At 38.2% G+C, this 14,674-nt stretch overlaps 2 protein-coding genes across 2 annotated transcripts; both read left to right on the top strand.

Annotated features, from left to right (window-relative positions):
• The first annotated feature begins 304 nt into the window (after window positions 1-304).
• On the top strand, window positions 305-2,553 carry zgc:194948 (uncharacterized protein LOC796981 homolog). The gene is made up of 5 exons (XM_052111416.1): window positions 305-454; window positions 668-817; window positions 992-1,076; window positions 1,507-1,565; window positions 1,986-2,553. The coding sequence occupies exons 1-5, from the start codon at window positions 400-402 to the stop codon at window positions 2,117-2,119; spliced, it is 483 nt and encodes a 160-aa protein (XP_051967376.1). The 5' UTR covers window positions 305-399; the 3' UTR covers window positions 2,120-2,553.
• A 4,785-nt stretch (window positions 2,554-7,338) lies between these two features.
• foxr1 (forkhead box R1) lies at window positions 7,339-14,619 on the top strand. The gene is made up of 6 exons (XM_052097720.1): window positions 7,339-7,459; window positions 7,539-7,646; window positions 8,195-8,427; window positions 10,514-10,782; window positions 11,832-12,064; window positions 14,397-14,619. The coding sequence occupies exons 1-6, from the start codon at window positions 7,339-7,341 to the stop codon at window positions 14,423-14,425; spliced, it is 993 nt and encodes a 330-aa protein (XP_051953680.1). The 3' UTR covers window positions 14,426-14,619.
• The last annotated feature ends 55 nt before the right edge of the window (window positions 14,620-14,674 follow it).

A 14,674-nucleotide genomic window follows, 5' to 3' on the forward strand; every position in this document is an offset into this window, starting at 1 on the left:
GTCATGTTGAATGCTGTCACACAATACTGGGAAAAATAATGTTAATAAAACCTCCTCATGTCTGTTTGTTTACACTAATCATCAAATACATATCATAATAAAATAAATACTTAAAATGACTTTAACACCTACCAATGTCAAACACAGTCCCTCAAGTACAGGAGTCTTAATATAATAATGGATATACTGCAGCAGTTAGATCATACATTCATGATTTAAGGCATCCCTAAGGTGTATCCTAGGGAAGGGCAGTTATTTTAAATGAACCTAGCCAAACCTGTTTGCTGTGCCCAATGATTGACTCGATTATATGATTGCGTCTTGCTTCGCGTATTTTCCCATCCCAGTTGTATCCAGAGCATTCTGAGTCTTCCATACACCTGGACTCTTCAGAACAATATGTTGGCTGTACTCTTCATCCTGGGGGCTTTGGTTTTCCCCCTAAACCTAGCAGGTAAAGAAAGAGACATCGGGGATGGGGTGAAAAAAGAAAGTTTAAATGGGTGGGAAATGAAAATATTTCACAGCATAAAAGAGAAAGCCCTTTAAAAAGAATAACTTGATGGAACTACTGATGTGCTGAATGAATGTTGTCAGTAAGTGATATTTAACAACTCTTATTAAGCATTTATTTTCAGAGGTTTCTTGTTTTATATTTGCTTTTTAGAATTACAGATTAGCTTGCTGAATCCTGCTTTAGACGGGGTGATGGCTAGCAAATTCCCAAACTCTTTTCTACTTCGTCTACCTGATTGTTCCACTTATGGAAACAAGATGGTTGAACTGCTGTACCAGGAACGGTCCACCAGTCAAAACAGTATGCATTATATTAATCTATCTGGCATATAAGCTATTAAATGTGGTTAAATGAGCTACAAAATATGAACTCTACATAACATGCAGTGGCAAAGTATTTTTTTGTTCATCACTATGATGGAATAAAACATTAAGAATTATGACTTATTCTTCCTGGTTATTTATGTGTCTGCAGATACACAGTCTTTCAAGGTCCCATCCTGCACCTCTCAAGTTTTGGGTTACCCTCTGAAAGAACTAAAAAATGGAACAACATACAGGTGAACAGTGTGTGTGTGTGTTTGTGTGTGTGCGTGTGTCCTCAAAAGTGAGTTTAATTTGACAAAATCTCCCTTTGAAGTCATCCTCATTTGCATAAATAACTCTTAATGGTTAAATAAAACTTTTTTATTATTATTTTGCAAAGGGTTGCAAAAGGTTAATCTATAGTGATTTTAATTAGCTTTAAATATATATATATATATATATATATATATATATATATATATATATATATATATATATATATATATCATTCTCAAAATGCAAAAGATTTTCATTTAGGGGTAAGTTAAGATTGAATTAGGGTTAGTCTATAGCATTTATAATTATATTTACATAAAAACAAAAGGTCAATTAGATGATCTCGCAAAAGTGTGATGCTTTGTCTCAATAAAAAAATGCCCAAAGTCAAGTGTGTTTCTCTTTCAGCATGTGGTACAAGATTGGAAATGAGATCAGCATAGTCTTGACTGATACGACTACAAACGGTAACAATTTACATTACATTAAAAATATTTACAATAAGTTTCCATTCATTAACATTAGTTAACATGAACAAACGTTTATAATTCTTGGCTAATGTTAATTTCAACATATAGTAATACATTTTTAAAAACAAAAATTAAGTATATATTAACATTAGTTAATGTCAGATATTTCCCCACAGACTGGAGTGATCTAAATCACAAAACATCATACGGTGTTATTTTAACCAGTAAATGGTATACTTCCAGTGATAATAATGGGCAGAATATTCAGGAATCACGTGAAATAAATATGCATGGTGTTTTTCTTTTGGAGCATATAGTAAAGTAATTATACATTTTTTAACTTAAGAAAAATATTAAAGTTGAGCTGGCTTGGGAGTTATTGTGATATGACGGTCTTTTTGTCTTGTCTTTTTCCAGCAATTGATTACCGTCAAATAAATGATGGTCTGCCGGCCCGCAGTGCAGCGATGGTGGTTATCACAGCCATTTTGTCTACGGCTATGGCTCTCCTCCTCATTGGCATCATTGTTACTGTGTTTGCCTCAAAATGAGCTGGATACAATGCACTTTAGATTAAATCACTCCAATATCAAAGACAGATATTTTCAAAATTAAAAACATTTCAGATATACTGAGAACATTTCAGAATTATAATCAAAAGTTACAAATTGTGCCTACAATGTATAAATATATATATTTAATCTACAGTGCATTTCAAATAAATCCTGTACCTGAAATATTATGAAATCATGTCTTTGGTTCTTCAATCTTCAATGGGGTTTGTTTGCATATTGGGGAGACCAGGGCTAGATGTCACAAGGGTAACATCTCAGAAACTATGAGGTTTTAAGTCCAACTTCACAAATGCTTGCTTTCTTTTGTATGCTGATTTTAAACACCTTAAACCTGTTGTTGTATAGCTTTTGGGTTAGAAAGTGAACACAATAAAAACCACATTAAAGCTGAATTATGTAACTTTTCTTTGTTAAAATACTTTGTCCTATCCCAGCTTAATATGCAGCAACAACTATTAGTAAACCAATCATAGGTTAATTTTCTCGAAACCTATAAACGCATTGTGAACACAAATTCAGGAACTGGCAAGGGTGTTCATCAACTGAATATTGGGACACTTAAGACCCTGGCACACTTCCAAATTCCAAATACATGCTTCATACTGCAACTGGGTCACGTCATCAGTAGGAGTTACCAGGAGCTACACCTACTTTTATGCTAACAGATTTTTCAGTTACATTCAGGGTCTGAAATTAACTTTTTAGCCTACCAACCAAGGTGGCTGGTGGATGAAAAAAAAAAAAACTAGCTTGTCAGATTTCCAGCAGGACCATTTTTTTAAAATGAGCAGCTTTTTTTTTTTTTTTTTTAAGAATTTGACTATTATATTATTTATTAAATATTGAAATGGCTGAAAGGCCCTTTAGATATTTTCTTCACTTTCACACCTGAATGTGAAAGTGGAGATTTATAGTGGAAAAAGGATTACAATTTTGATCTGTTTCTCACCCACACTTATGTCTCTTCTGAAGTTATAGATTTAACCAATGGAGTCCGTTTATGCAGCTTTTATGTGCTTTTTGGAGCTTCAAAGTTCTGTCAACATTCACTTGCATTGTATGGACCAACAGAGCTGAAATAAAAAATGTCATTTGTGTTCTGCAGAAGAAAGAAAGTCAATCACATCTGTGATGGCATGAGGGTGAGTAAATGATTAGATTTATATTTTGGGGTGAACTATTTCATGACAACTGTAGCAGGGGTACATTTTATCCAAAGGTTAACCAATAATTTTCATGTCAGGTTGGGAAGGTTGTCACATTTATACTGACACAAGCTATCACAACAGTGTTTTAAATGTAGTTATTAATTACAAGTCATTAATTACAACTTCAGTTGGCCAAAACAATGGTTTGATGTTTGTGTATGTTTCCTTTTATGTTTTTGCTGTTTCTTGAATTGTTTACTAAATTCCTTACTGTAAAAATTTAGCTGAAAAGTCATAATGGCTATACTTTAAATTCAGATATGTTAGAAAGTTTTAGATGTTTTTTTTAAAGATAGTATTTCATAAAAAATACAAAAATAAATATATATATATATATATATATATATATATATATATATATATATATATATATATATATTTTTTTTTTTTTTTTTCTTAAATCAGTGTCAATAAACAGCAAGTTCCCATTGTGACAACATGCTCTGCTAGGGCCACAAAGGTCAATGTGTGTATTATCGCCCTGTGCAATAATGGTGGAAATGTTCCATTTATATTTAGGAGTCGATACAAAAATGTATTAAAAATAAACCTCAACTCACTTTCATTGTCACTACGCCATTACACAAGTGAACAAGTGTGAAAAGCTAATGTGCAGACAGGTCCAGACACTGCAGCCATACATGTACATACAATAAGAATAAGTACAAGCATCCATCTAGCAAATCTCCACTCTCTTCCTAACAAAACGGACTAATTACTTCTCCTCACCCGCACAAATAAGTACTTTGCAAATTCTGCTGCATTGTACTTCATGGAAACCTGGCTGGGTGAAGCCATCCCCGACAGTGCATTCCATCTACTGGGCTAGCAGATGTTTAGAGCGGATTGCACCACGGATTTAACAGGTAAAACAAGAGGCGGTGGAATGGGTTTTAACATCAACTAATGTTGGTGTAAAGATGTAACAATACTGAAGACGATGTGCTGTCCTAACTCTTTATCAACTGTAAACAGTTCTATTCGCCGCAGGGGTTTTCCTCGTTTAAACTGGTGAGTATTTACATTCGTCCACACGCACTGCAACAGCTGGCTGATCACATCACAGACATGGAGCAACAACACCAGGACTCACTTATTATTATTCTTTGAGATCTAAAAAAAGCTAACCTCATCTGTGAACTGCCAAAATACAGACAGCACTTTACATGCCCCACCAGAGACAGGAATATACTGGATCATTGCTACACAACAATAAAGGATGCATATCCCTCTGTCCCAAGAGCAGCTTTGGGACTCTCTGATCACTGTCTGGTTCATCTTCTTCTGATCAGCAGGTAGGTGTGTCTTTAAGACTCAGCCTATACAATCTAGAGGGGGTCCAGTAGAATCAATGTTTCATCTTTCAATCTACATGCAAAAACTAAAATCTACTAAACCTGTAGTAAGGACTGTAAAGCGATAGACCAATGAAGCAGAGCTGGATCTACAATGCTGTTTTGACTGCACTGATTGGAGTGTTTTTGAAGCTGCAGACACTAATCTGGATGAGGTCACAGATACTACGATCATATATCAGTTTCTGTGAGGACATGTGCATTCCTACTAGGACGTATTTAACACAACAATGACAAGCCATGACTTACAGCAAAACTCAGGCAGATTCTTTAGGCCAAAGAGGATGCTTACAGAAGTGGGGATAAAATATTGTACAATCAGGCCAAAAACTGTCTGACAAAGGAGATTAGAGCGGCTAAAAGAAGCTATTCTGAAAAAACTGTTTGAAGCTGCATCAGTGTGAAGAGGCCTGAAAGACATTACCAACTACAGGACACCATCCCCCAACACTGTAGGGAACCAACAATTGGCTGATGGCCTACAGGTGCTTTAGTGTAGTGTTTTACCAGCTGTGTGTATGGTCTTACGTAAGTTGGGATAAAAATTCACAATAAGGGCCAAGTAACTTCTAGTAAGTTTGTAGTAAGTTAGTGCTTAATTTGGTTGCACCACCTGTTCTTATGGCAAGACTTAGCTAGTAGGTCGTAAACTCTCTGTAATGTAGTACATAGTTGCATAATAAGACGTTTACCTGTATTGATCCAATAAGCAGCCTTCAAATTTGTACACAGAAGTGTTAAAAAACCGTGAACTTCCATTTGATCTTGTTACAGTTGATGTTCAAACCTTGTTTGCTAATGTAACTGTCTGCTGTAATAAACTATATCCCCATTAAAATACGTACACTACCATCTCACAGGACCTGAAGTGGGAGATCCACATAGACTCAATTTTGAAAAAGGCCCAGCAGAGGTTGTACTTCCTTCGCCAGCTGAGGAAGTTCAACCTGCAGGCGCTGCTGATCTAGTTCTACTCAGCAGTCATTGAGTCTGTCCTCTGCACTTCAGTATCTGTCTGTTTTGGTTCAGCTACCAAGTCAGACATCAGAAGACTTCAAGGGATAGTTCAGAGAGCTGAGAGGATTATTGGCACTCCCCTACCCACCCTGCTAGAACAGTACACATCCAGCGAGACAGAAAGAGCTGGTAAAATCACTCTTAACCCCATTCACCCAGCACACTTCCTCTTCAAACTGTTGCCTTCTTTCCAGCGATACACTGAGCACCAGAACAGCCAGACACAGGAACAGTTTCTTCCCTAACACCCTTGTTGACCGTTTTATGCTCTTTTCTATGGTAAAAAGCGTAGAGGTTCATATCCCTGTGTTGAGAACTCTGACAAATGCATTCAAAGTTTTACCACAGTGAATCACTGTTTGCAGATACCATACAAATGAATAGGGAGAGCCTGAAATTTGATATCACAGTTTTTCTCAAAATAAACAATTTACACGGAACAAGGAAATCCATTTCAAAATTTTAAACGATGTTTATCCTTCCAGTGAATTTGTACGACAAAGATTTGGAATTGAAACTAGTAATTGTGTATTTTGTGATGAGATTGAAACTACTGATCATTTATTTTTTCATTGTATGTATGTAAATGCTTTATGGCTTGATATTCATGAGTGGCTTTACCCAAAGGTTTCTTTTCTTGAAGTCTTCTCTCATAAGGACATTGTCTTTGGACTTATGAACAGCAACAAAGACGATTTTCTGGTTAATAACATCCTTATTTTTGGGAAATTTGATATACACAAATCCAAATATTTGAAAGTGAAACCCAGGTTTTCTGTATTTCACAATGCGTTTCTTTCTTATACAAAGGCCTTTAAAATTATGAAAAGTAAAAATGCACAAAAACGTTTTGTTTTGGAAAACAAACCCTAACTTTTTGGTTTTATTTTATTTATTTATTTTAGTTGATCTTTTCCTGCAATGCAATTTTGCACCTCATTTCATTGTTATATTGCAATGATATACGATTGTTGCCATGCTGTTTGTACAATATATTGTTCAATAAAAAAAAATTAATAAAAAAGAATGGGGAGAGCCATAAACTGACACGTAACTGTCGCAAAATTGACCGTGTCTTCTCTTATAAAATAGCGATTTATCGTAGTAAACTCCACACACAGGTCAGTCTAAATGGACTGTTTAGTGTAAAACATTGTGAACAGGTGGCCGTTTTATTAAGTGATGAATCGTCTCTTCATTCAAAAAGAATGAATCGCCAGTGACGCGCTGTGTTTTGCTGAACTTGACGGTAACTTGACATGGCGTCTAAATATCGCAGACGCTGAATAGACGTCGAAGAGGCCAGTGTGTTCACAGCACAGACGGACTCAAAAACGTGTTCACGTCCACCTGATTCATAAAATATACCTTGAGATTATTTATTTTTTCCTATTAAGCTATACTGCAAAACCATAAAATGTACAAACTGCACAGATTCATGTTTAAAACCATTCGCGAAGACTCCGATGCACTGTTGAAGCCTAATAATGAAGCATAATGATGATCACCTGCCACGATAATGAGCGAAATCTTCTTTATTGATATGACGACAACAGTTCGTCGAATAAATGCGATACTTATACAGTCCTTTAGGAGTCTACGTGTAGGTGACACAATGTACCTTCAACTTCAATCCAAAAGTAAATTTCTCGGCCTTCATTTAGCCACCGGTTTGCATGACTGGGATATGAATGAGGAAATAAAATTAACGACAACTACCGACCAGTTTTATCACGGTAAAAATGATTGAATATCTCAGTCGAGCATGAAAACTAACTGGTTTCTCAGCATCATAAAATCATCCTGGTTTCGCAGATGACAAACGGAGTGACCAGTATTTGGCGCAGTGGCATTACGCGAGAATCTCGAGAAGATCATTACCTGGAACTGACAGCAACTATCAGCTCCCTCACAATGCCACAGGTGCGTTTCTCTCTAGTGGGCTCCCATCCCAGTCCTAATGAGACTTACTGAGGATTACAACATTAAACAAAAATCTCCTGTATGATTTTCAGTTTATTCAGTAGGATTTTATTTGACCCCCATTAGCACTCTGATAAGTGACTAATTAAATCACAAAGGAAAACATATCTAAATATTTTGTATGTATTTTCCTCTCTCTCTTTCCACATCTGTCAATTTCAATAGAAGACAAAAGTGAATATTTGTGGGACTTGGTGCATCATCAACTTTTGATGAACATGTAGAATTCTAATGAGGACAGTCATATAAATATATAGGGTCAAGGGTCACTGATGGTGGCGTGGATGTAACATCACAACCTGAATGGTTGAAAATGGCTTTTAAATATATCTAGTGAATGCACTGTTTCAAATTATGACAGAAATTCCTATACAAATTTAGGATTTTTTTTTTCTTTAATAGAAAGCTTTTCTCTACAACAATGTTGTCAAACTTTCAATGTTACACACCTGCACACTTCAACTGTAATGTTTCTGTTTCTTATAAAGAGCCTGAAATACAACCTAATCTATGGTTGATGGTGAATCCCAGTTTAGCCTGTCCTATAAAGTACCCTACTAGTTACCCCAAAACACCAACACCCCCAAAACTGGCAACTCTGGGAGCTGTGCCAAGACTCACCACACCTGTTCTCGAACAAAGTTTGCGCCCAGTGATTCTACCTGATGAAACCTGCCTGAATGAGTCAGTGCCCAACACCTCCCTCTCCAGCGAGTATCAGGTATGAGTAAAGCCATTATATATAGATCTCTGGTAATGCGTTGTTTGCAAATGGATTTTTATATTACAGTATGTCATGTTAAAGGCCTGTTTTGGCTCCAAATGAGAGATGATTTGTGTCAGGGAGAAAGGAGCTGAGCTTAAAGTCAACATAATGTCAAAATGGACCCTGTATTTACTTATATACACTCACTGAGCATTTTTTAAGAACACCTGTACACCTAGTTATTTATGAGACTATCAGATCAAACAATAATGTGGCAGCAGTGCAGTGCATATAATCATGCAGACAAGGGTCAGGAGCTTCAGTTAATGTTCACATCAACCATCAGAATCCAAATAACTTTACAGATCTTTATTGTAAAGGATATAAACAATGTTTTCCATGCTTGTTCAATGAACCATAACCATGCACCTGTGGAACGGTCGTTAAGACACTAACAGCTTACAGACGGTAGGCAAGTAAGGTCACGGTTATAAAAACTTAGGACACTAATGAGGTCTTTCTACTGACTCTGAAAAACACCAAAAGAAAGACGCCCAATGTCCCTGCACATCTTTGTGAATGAGCCTTAGGCATTCTTCATGGAGGCATGAGGACTGCAGATGTGTCCAGGGCAATAAATTGCAATGTCTGTACTGTGAGACACCTAAGACAGTGCCACAGGGAGACAGGAAGGACAGCTGATTGTCCTCACAGTGACGGACCACATGTAACAACACCTGCACAGGATCAGTACATCCGAATATCACACCTGCAGGACAGGTACATGATGGTAAAAACAACTGCCCTAGTTACACCAGGAACGCACATTCCCTCCATCGGTGCTCAGACTGTCGGCAATAGGCTGAGAGAGGCTGGACTGAGGGCTTGTAGGCCTGTTGTAAGGCAGGTCCTTACCAGACATCACCGGCAACAATGTCGCCTATGGGCACAAACCCACCTTCGCTTGATCAGACAGGACTGGCAAAAAGTGCTCTTCACTGACGAGTCGTGGTTTTGTCTCACCAGGGGTGATGGTCAGACTCGCGTTTATCAACGAAGGAATGAGCATTACACCGAGACTTGTACTCTGGAGCGGGATCGATTTGGAGGTGGAAGGTTCGTCGTGGTCTTGGGCGGTGTGTCACAGCATCATCGGACTGAGCTTGTTGTCATTGCAGGCAATCTCAACGCTGTGTGTTACAGGGAAGACATCCTCCTCCCTCATTTGGTACCAATTCTGAAATGACCCTCCAGCATGACAATGCCACCAGCTATACTGCTCATTCTGTGCATGATTTCCTGCAAGACAGGAATATCAGTGTTCTGCCGTGGCCAGCGAAGAGCCCGGATCTCAATCTTATTTGAGCACCTCTGTGACTTGTTGGATCGGAGGGTGAGTGCTAGGGCTAGGGCCATTCCCACCTGAAGTGTCCGGGATCTTGCAAGTGCCTTGGTGGAAGAATGGGGTAACATCTCACAACAAGAACTGGCAAATCTGGTGCAGTCCATGAGGAGATGCACTGCAGTACTTGATGGGGAAAATGATGTCAACCGATAGTCAAATAAATAATGCTGTAGGTAATGCAGCCTTACTAAAATGTTGCCAAGATATCAAGTGGTAATTTAATGCCAGGTAGCCGTATATTGAAGCTTCCAACAACAATAGCAAATCATACACTTTAAAAAAAATTTCCACTGGGATGTATCAAGATGCTCTTGAGGATTTTGACATCAAGTGTCCAGGCCACCAATTTGGTTCCCAACAGATAAAGGCTCAAAAAATATGGTGACAAAAAATGTCATCCTCTTTACTATCGATTGCAAACACTCATTCAGGTCTAGGTGCATTCTAGAATGAAATGCCCACTTTCCAAATCAATTCTAATATTCCTGATGGATAAAATCAAGTCCTGCCCTACCTTTTTGTATTTAATCACTCAGAAATGTTGCGAGTACAACAGAATTTTCATATTTGGGGAAACCAATCCTTAGCCATGATTTCACAGAATTAATTCACTTTTGCCATTTGCTTTGGCAATAATAAAAAACAAAATTAAAATTTGTTTAACTGGTCTGAAGAATACCTTGTCTCTTGTCATAGCTCACAGATGAAGACGACGCTTCCTCTGTAGATGTGCCCGTTTGTCATAAGGTGAAGGGTGCTCGAAAGGTGAAGACACCAAGACAGACCACTCGCAAGCTTGGTCTTACACAGAACCGACGGCTTCAGAGAGCCCTGCAGGACAGTATGAACCTGAAGAGCGGAGGGTGGCCTCGGCCACCTGTTAACTACTGCATCCTCATCGCCGTGGCGCTCAGCAGCAGCCGGTCCGGGAGTCTTAACGTGCAGCAGATCTATAACTTCACCAGGTCCCAATGTTCTTTTATATGATAGTAGTGGATGCTAAAACAAGAATCACTATTACTATTGTGAGAAATACTAAATTGGGGATTTGAAACATTTATGTTTATTTAAAGCGACTTTCACACTGAAATTGTTGCATCCATCTGCTCTGTTTTTCTATGTTATCTTTCTCAAAACAGACGTCTTTGACTGTTGTGCCACATCTTGCTGGTTTTTCAGTGTCTTGAGCTGGAGCGCTGCATTTTTTAGATGTCATGTCAAATTAAAAAGAACCTTTGAAAACTCATCTCAGAACACCTGAGATTGCAGAAGTGTTCCACGATTCATAAGGGAAGCCTGTTTTATTTTCCGGCATCCAGTGTTTTCACTTTTAGCAGATAATGTGATGTAAGCTAAATAAATATGTAAACATTTTGTGAAGACACAAGTGGCTCCCTCCATCCAAATTCAATACTTTACTGAGTCACGATGACCGTCTTTTTCGCAGTGCCTTACCCGAAGAAAGCACACAAAGTACCTAAGCTACCACCTAGCAAAACGATGGCAACATCCTAACATCTAGGTGGTGACAAAATCCCTTTCAAGGCAAATCAGTCCACTTGGCGGCCATCTTTGGAATGCTCCTTGGCAGCTATTTTATGTGAATAAGAGCATAAGAGTACAGCTCCAATCTACGGTACTTGAATGGGGAAAAATCTGACCACATTGGTATCATAAATTGCGCCATTTTAGCTTGGGTGACGCCACAAAAACCGCTGTTTTCCAGGCTGGTTTAGCTGAGGCGCATGTGTGTTCTCAACATGACTAACAGGAGATGTCTGGATCTAAAAGGTGATTGGCTCTTTTACCTCTAAGGCGGGACTTCCTTTTCCACAGCCGTTGGGTGTTGGCCATTCCGTTTCTCCCATTAATTTTTACACCAGTGGTCCGTCTCTGGTAGTGAACACCGCTCACCTTGTCTTTACTGTTTTCCCATCCATTCTTAATCTAATGACATGAATAATTTTTTATTTAGTGTTTCTCAGATATTTTATTCATTGTTTTCTCTCTCTAGAGAGCACTTCCCCTTTTTCATTACAGCTCCAGATGGGTGGAAAAACACAATCCGCCATAATCTGTGCTTCAGCAACAGTTTCAAGAAGACCCCACAGCAGGTGTCTGGAGATGGGAAGAGGAAGTCGTGTCTGTGGCACCTCACACTGGACGGCCGACAGAGGCTGAGAGATGAAATCCACTCGCTCTCAGGAGATTCCTTCAGAATGCTGAAGAGAAGCATGAACTATCCAGGTGAGGAATTGCAGCTTGGAATATTAACCCTTTTACACTTATCAATAGAAAACCCTGTTTCATCTGTTCGGGTCAAATTTGACCCAAAACATAAAATGTGGAAACCCCAATATTTTTTAACGAAATGTAATAACTAAATCACTTAAGTAATGTTTTACATCACTAAAGTAAAACATTAAAGTTGTGCATTTTTGGGGGGATTTTTATGGTATTTTTGACCTTATTTATCTCTAAATATCTCTAAATAATGCTCCATTCATGTTCATATAAAAATTAAGCAATTTTTTATTTATTTATTTATTTTATATACACTCACCTAAAGGATTATTAGGAACACCATACTAATACTGTGTTTGACCCCCTTTCGCCTTCAGAACTGCCTTAATTCTACGTGGCATTGATTCAACAAGGTGCTGAAAGCATTCTTTAGAAATGTTGGCCCATATTGATAGGATAGCATCTTGCAGTTGATGGAGTTTTGTGGGATGCACATCCAGGGCACGAAGCTCCGTTCCACCACATCCCAAAGATGCTCTATTGGGTTGAGATCTGGTGACTGTGGGGGCCATTTTAGTACAGTGAACTCATTGTCATGTTCAAGAAACCAATTTGAAATGATTCAAGCTTTGTGACATGGTGCATTATCCTGCTGGAAGTAGCCATCAGAGGATGGGTACATGGTGGCCATAAAGGGATGGACATGGTCAGAAACAATGCTCAGGTAGGCCGTGGCATTTAAACGATGCCCAATTGGCACTAAGGGGCCTAAAGTGTGCCAAGAAAACATCCCCCACACCATTACACCACCACCACCAGCCTGCACAGTGTTAACAAGGTATGATGGATCCATGTTCTCATTCTGTTTACGCCAAATTCTGACTCTACCATCTGAATTTCTCAACAGAAATCGAGACTCATCAGACCAGGCAACATTTTTCCAGTCTTCAACTGTCCAATTTTGGTGAGCTCTTGCAAATTGTAGCCTCTTTTTCCTATTTGTAGTGGAGATGAGTGGTACCCGGTGGGGTCTTCTGCTGTTGTAGCCCATCCGCCTCAAGGTTGTGCGTGTTGTGGCTTCACAAATGCTTTGCTGCATACCTCGGTTGTAACGAGTGGTTATTTCAGGCAAAGTTGCTCTTCTATCAGCTTGAATCAATCGGCCCATTCTCCTCTGACCTCTAGCATCAACAAGGTATTTTCAGCCCACAGGACTGCCGCATACTGGATGTTTTTCCTTTTCACACCATTCTTTGTAAACCCTAGAAATGGTTGTGCGTGAAAATCCCAGTAACTGAGCAGATTGTGAAATACTCAGACCGGCCCGTCTGGCACCAACAACCATGCCACGCTCAAAATTGCTTAAATCACCTTTCTTTCCCATTCTGACATTCAGTTTGGAGTTCAGGAGATTGTCTTGACCAGGACCACACCCCTAAATGCATTGAAGCAACTGCCATGTTATTGGTTGATTAGATAATTGCATTAATGAGAAATTGAACAGGTGTTCCTAATAATCCTTTAGGTGTGTGTGTGTGTGTGTGTGTGTGTGTGTGTATGTATGTGTAATATATATATATATATATATATATATATATATATATATATATATATATATATATATATATATATAACCTTCATTTCCATTGTCAAAACATCAAACTATGTCATGCATTGGGGGTCTCTGGTGACATCTGCTGGAATAACATAACAATTACATGAAACCATAACTATGGCCATTAGATGGCTTCAGTGCTCCATGCAGTGGTTGATTTCTATAAGCCAATGTTCTAACAACAAACTTAATTTTATTAATCATAACTTAATCTTAATTTATGTATTGGATATATTTAGACAATTGTAGCGTGTGTGTGTGTGTGTGTGTGTGTGTGTGTGTGTGTGTGTGTGTGTGTGTCCCATTAAGTTTGATAAAACCTGAACTAATTTAGTCCAAATTCTTAGCAAGTTAAGTAGTCACCAAGCCTTGTACCACTCAATTAAGGAAACCATTTTTTAAAACCAAAAATGACCCGACCATTAATAAAGGGTTAAATCAGGGTTTTTACGCTCATTTAATTATCAGGGAATTTTACAGTGGTGATTTACATGTATTGAAAAGTCATTGGAATTTAATACAATTCTATGAAGCAATGGCAAATTCATGGACATTTCAATAGTGAATATATTTTTCTAGTTCTGCTCCGTTTTCATAGGCTAGAAATTGCAATTTGTGATTTTACATGGAAATGTATTGGTTTAAAGAAGTGGAGACCCATTCAAAACGCCTTGAATTGTAATTTGTGTGATTTCACTTTTAAATGTGCCTGTTTTACAGATCTGATTCTAGCACTGTTGGAGCTGTGATCCAGTTTTGTCCCCTGACGGGAAATCATCAGGCTGGACCACTGAAACCGCCATGATATAGTTTTCCTTCATGAACTTAACATAAGCATTTTTTTGTTCCTTGAATTTTGTCAAACTATTTTCATTATGTAGTTGTTTTCTGTTCGTGGGTCTGTTTGTTTCCTTTTTTCACTTCTTTTTCTTGTAAATAAAATGCACGCAAGCGTTGCAGATTTGTTCACTTTTCATCCCAACCACAAGCGGTCAGTG

This window comes from Xyrauchen texanus, chromosome 3, assembly GCF_025860055.1.
Source record: "Xyrauchen texanus isolate HMW12.3.18 chromosome 3, RBS_HiC_50CHRs, whole genome shotgun sequence".
NCBI classification, from domain to species: domain Eukaryota; kingdom Metazoa; phylum Chordata; class Actinopteri; order Cypriniformes; family Catostomidae; genus Xyrauchen; species Xyrauchen texanus.

Coding starts and splice junctions, on each gene's coding strand:
- zgc:194948 (XM_052111416.1), top strand. CDS start 400: ATGTTGGCTGTACTCTTCATCCTGGGGGCTTTGGTTTTCCCCCTAAAC. Junction 818..991: donor ACGGTCCACCAGTCAAAACA/GTATGCATTATA, acceptor ATGTGTCTGCAG/ATACACAGTCTTTCAAGGTC. Junction 1,077..1,506: donor AAAAATGGAACAACATACAG/GTGAACAGTGTG, acceptor TTTCTCTTTCAG/CATGTGGTACAAGATTGGAA.
- foxr1 (XM_052097720.1), top strand. CDS start 7,339: ATGTACCTTCAACTTCAATCCAAAAGTAAATTTCTCGGCCTTCATTTA. Junction 7,460..7,538: donor TACCGACCAGTTTTATCACG/GTAAAAATGATT, acceptor CTGGTTTCGCAG/ATGACAAACGGAGTGACCAG. Junction 8,428..10,513: donor CCCTCTCCAGCGAGTATCAG/GTATGAGTAAAG, acceptor CTCTTGTCATAG/CTCACAGATGAAGACGACGC.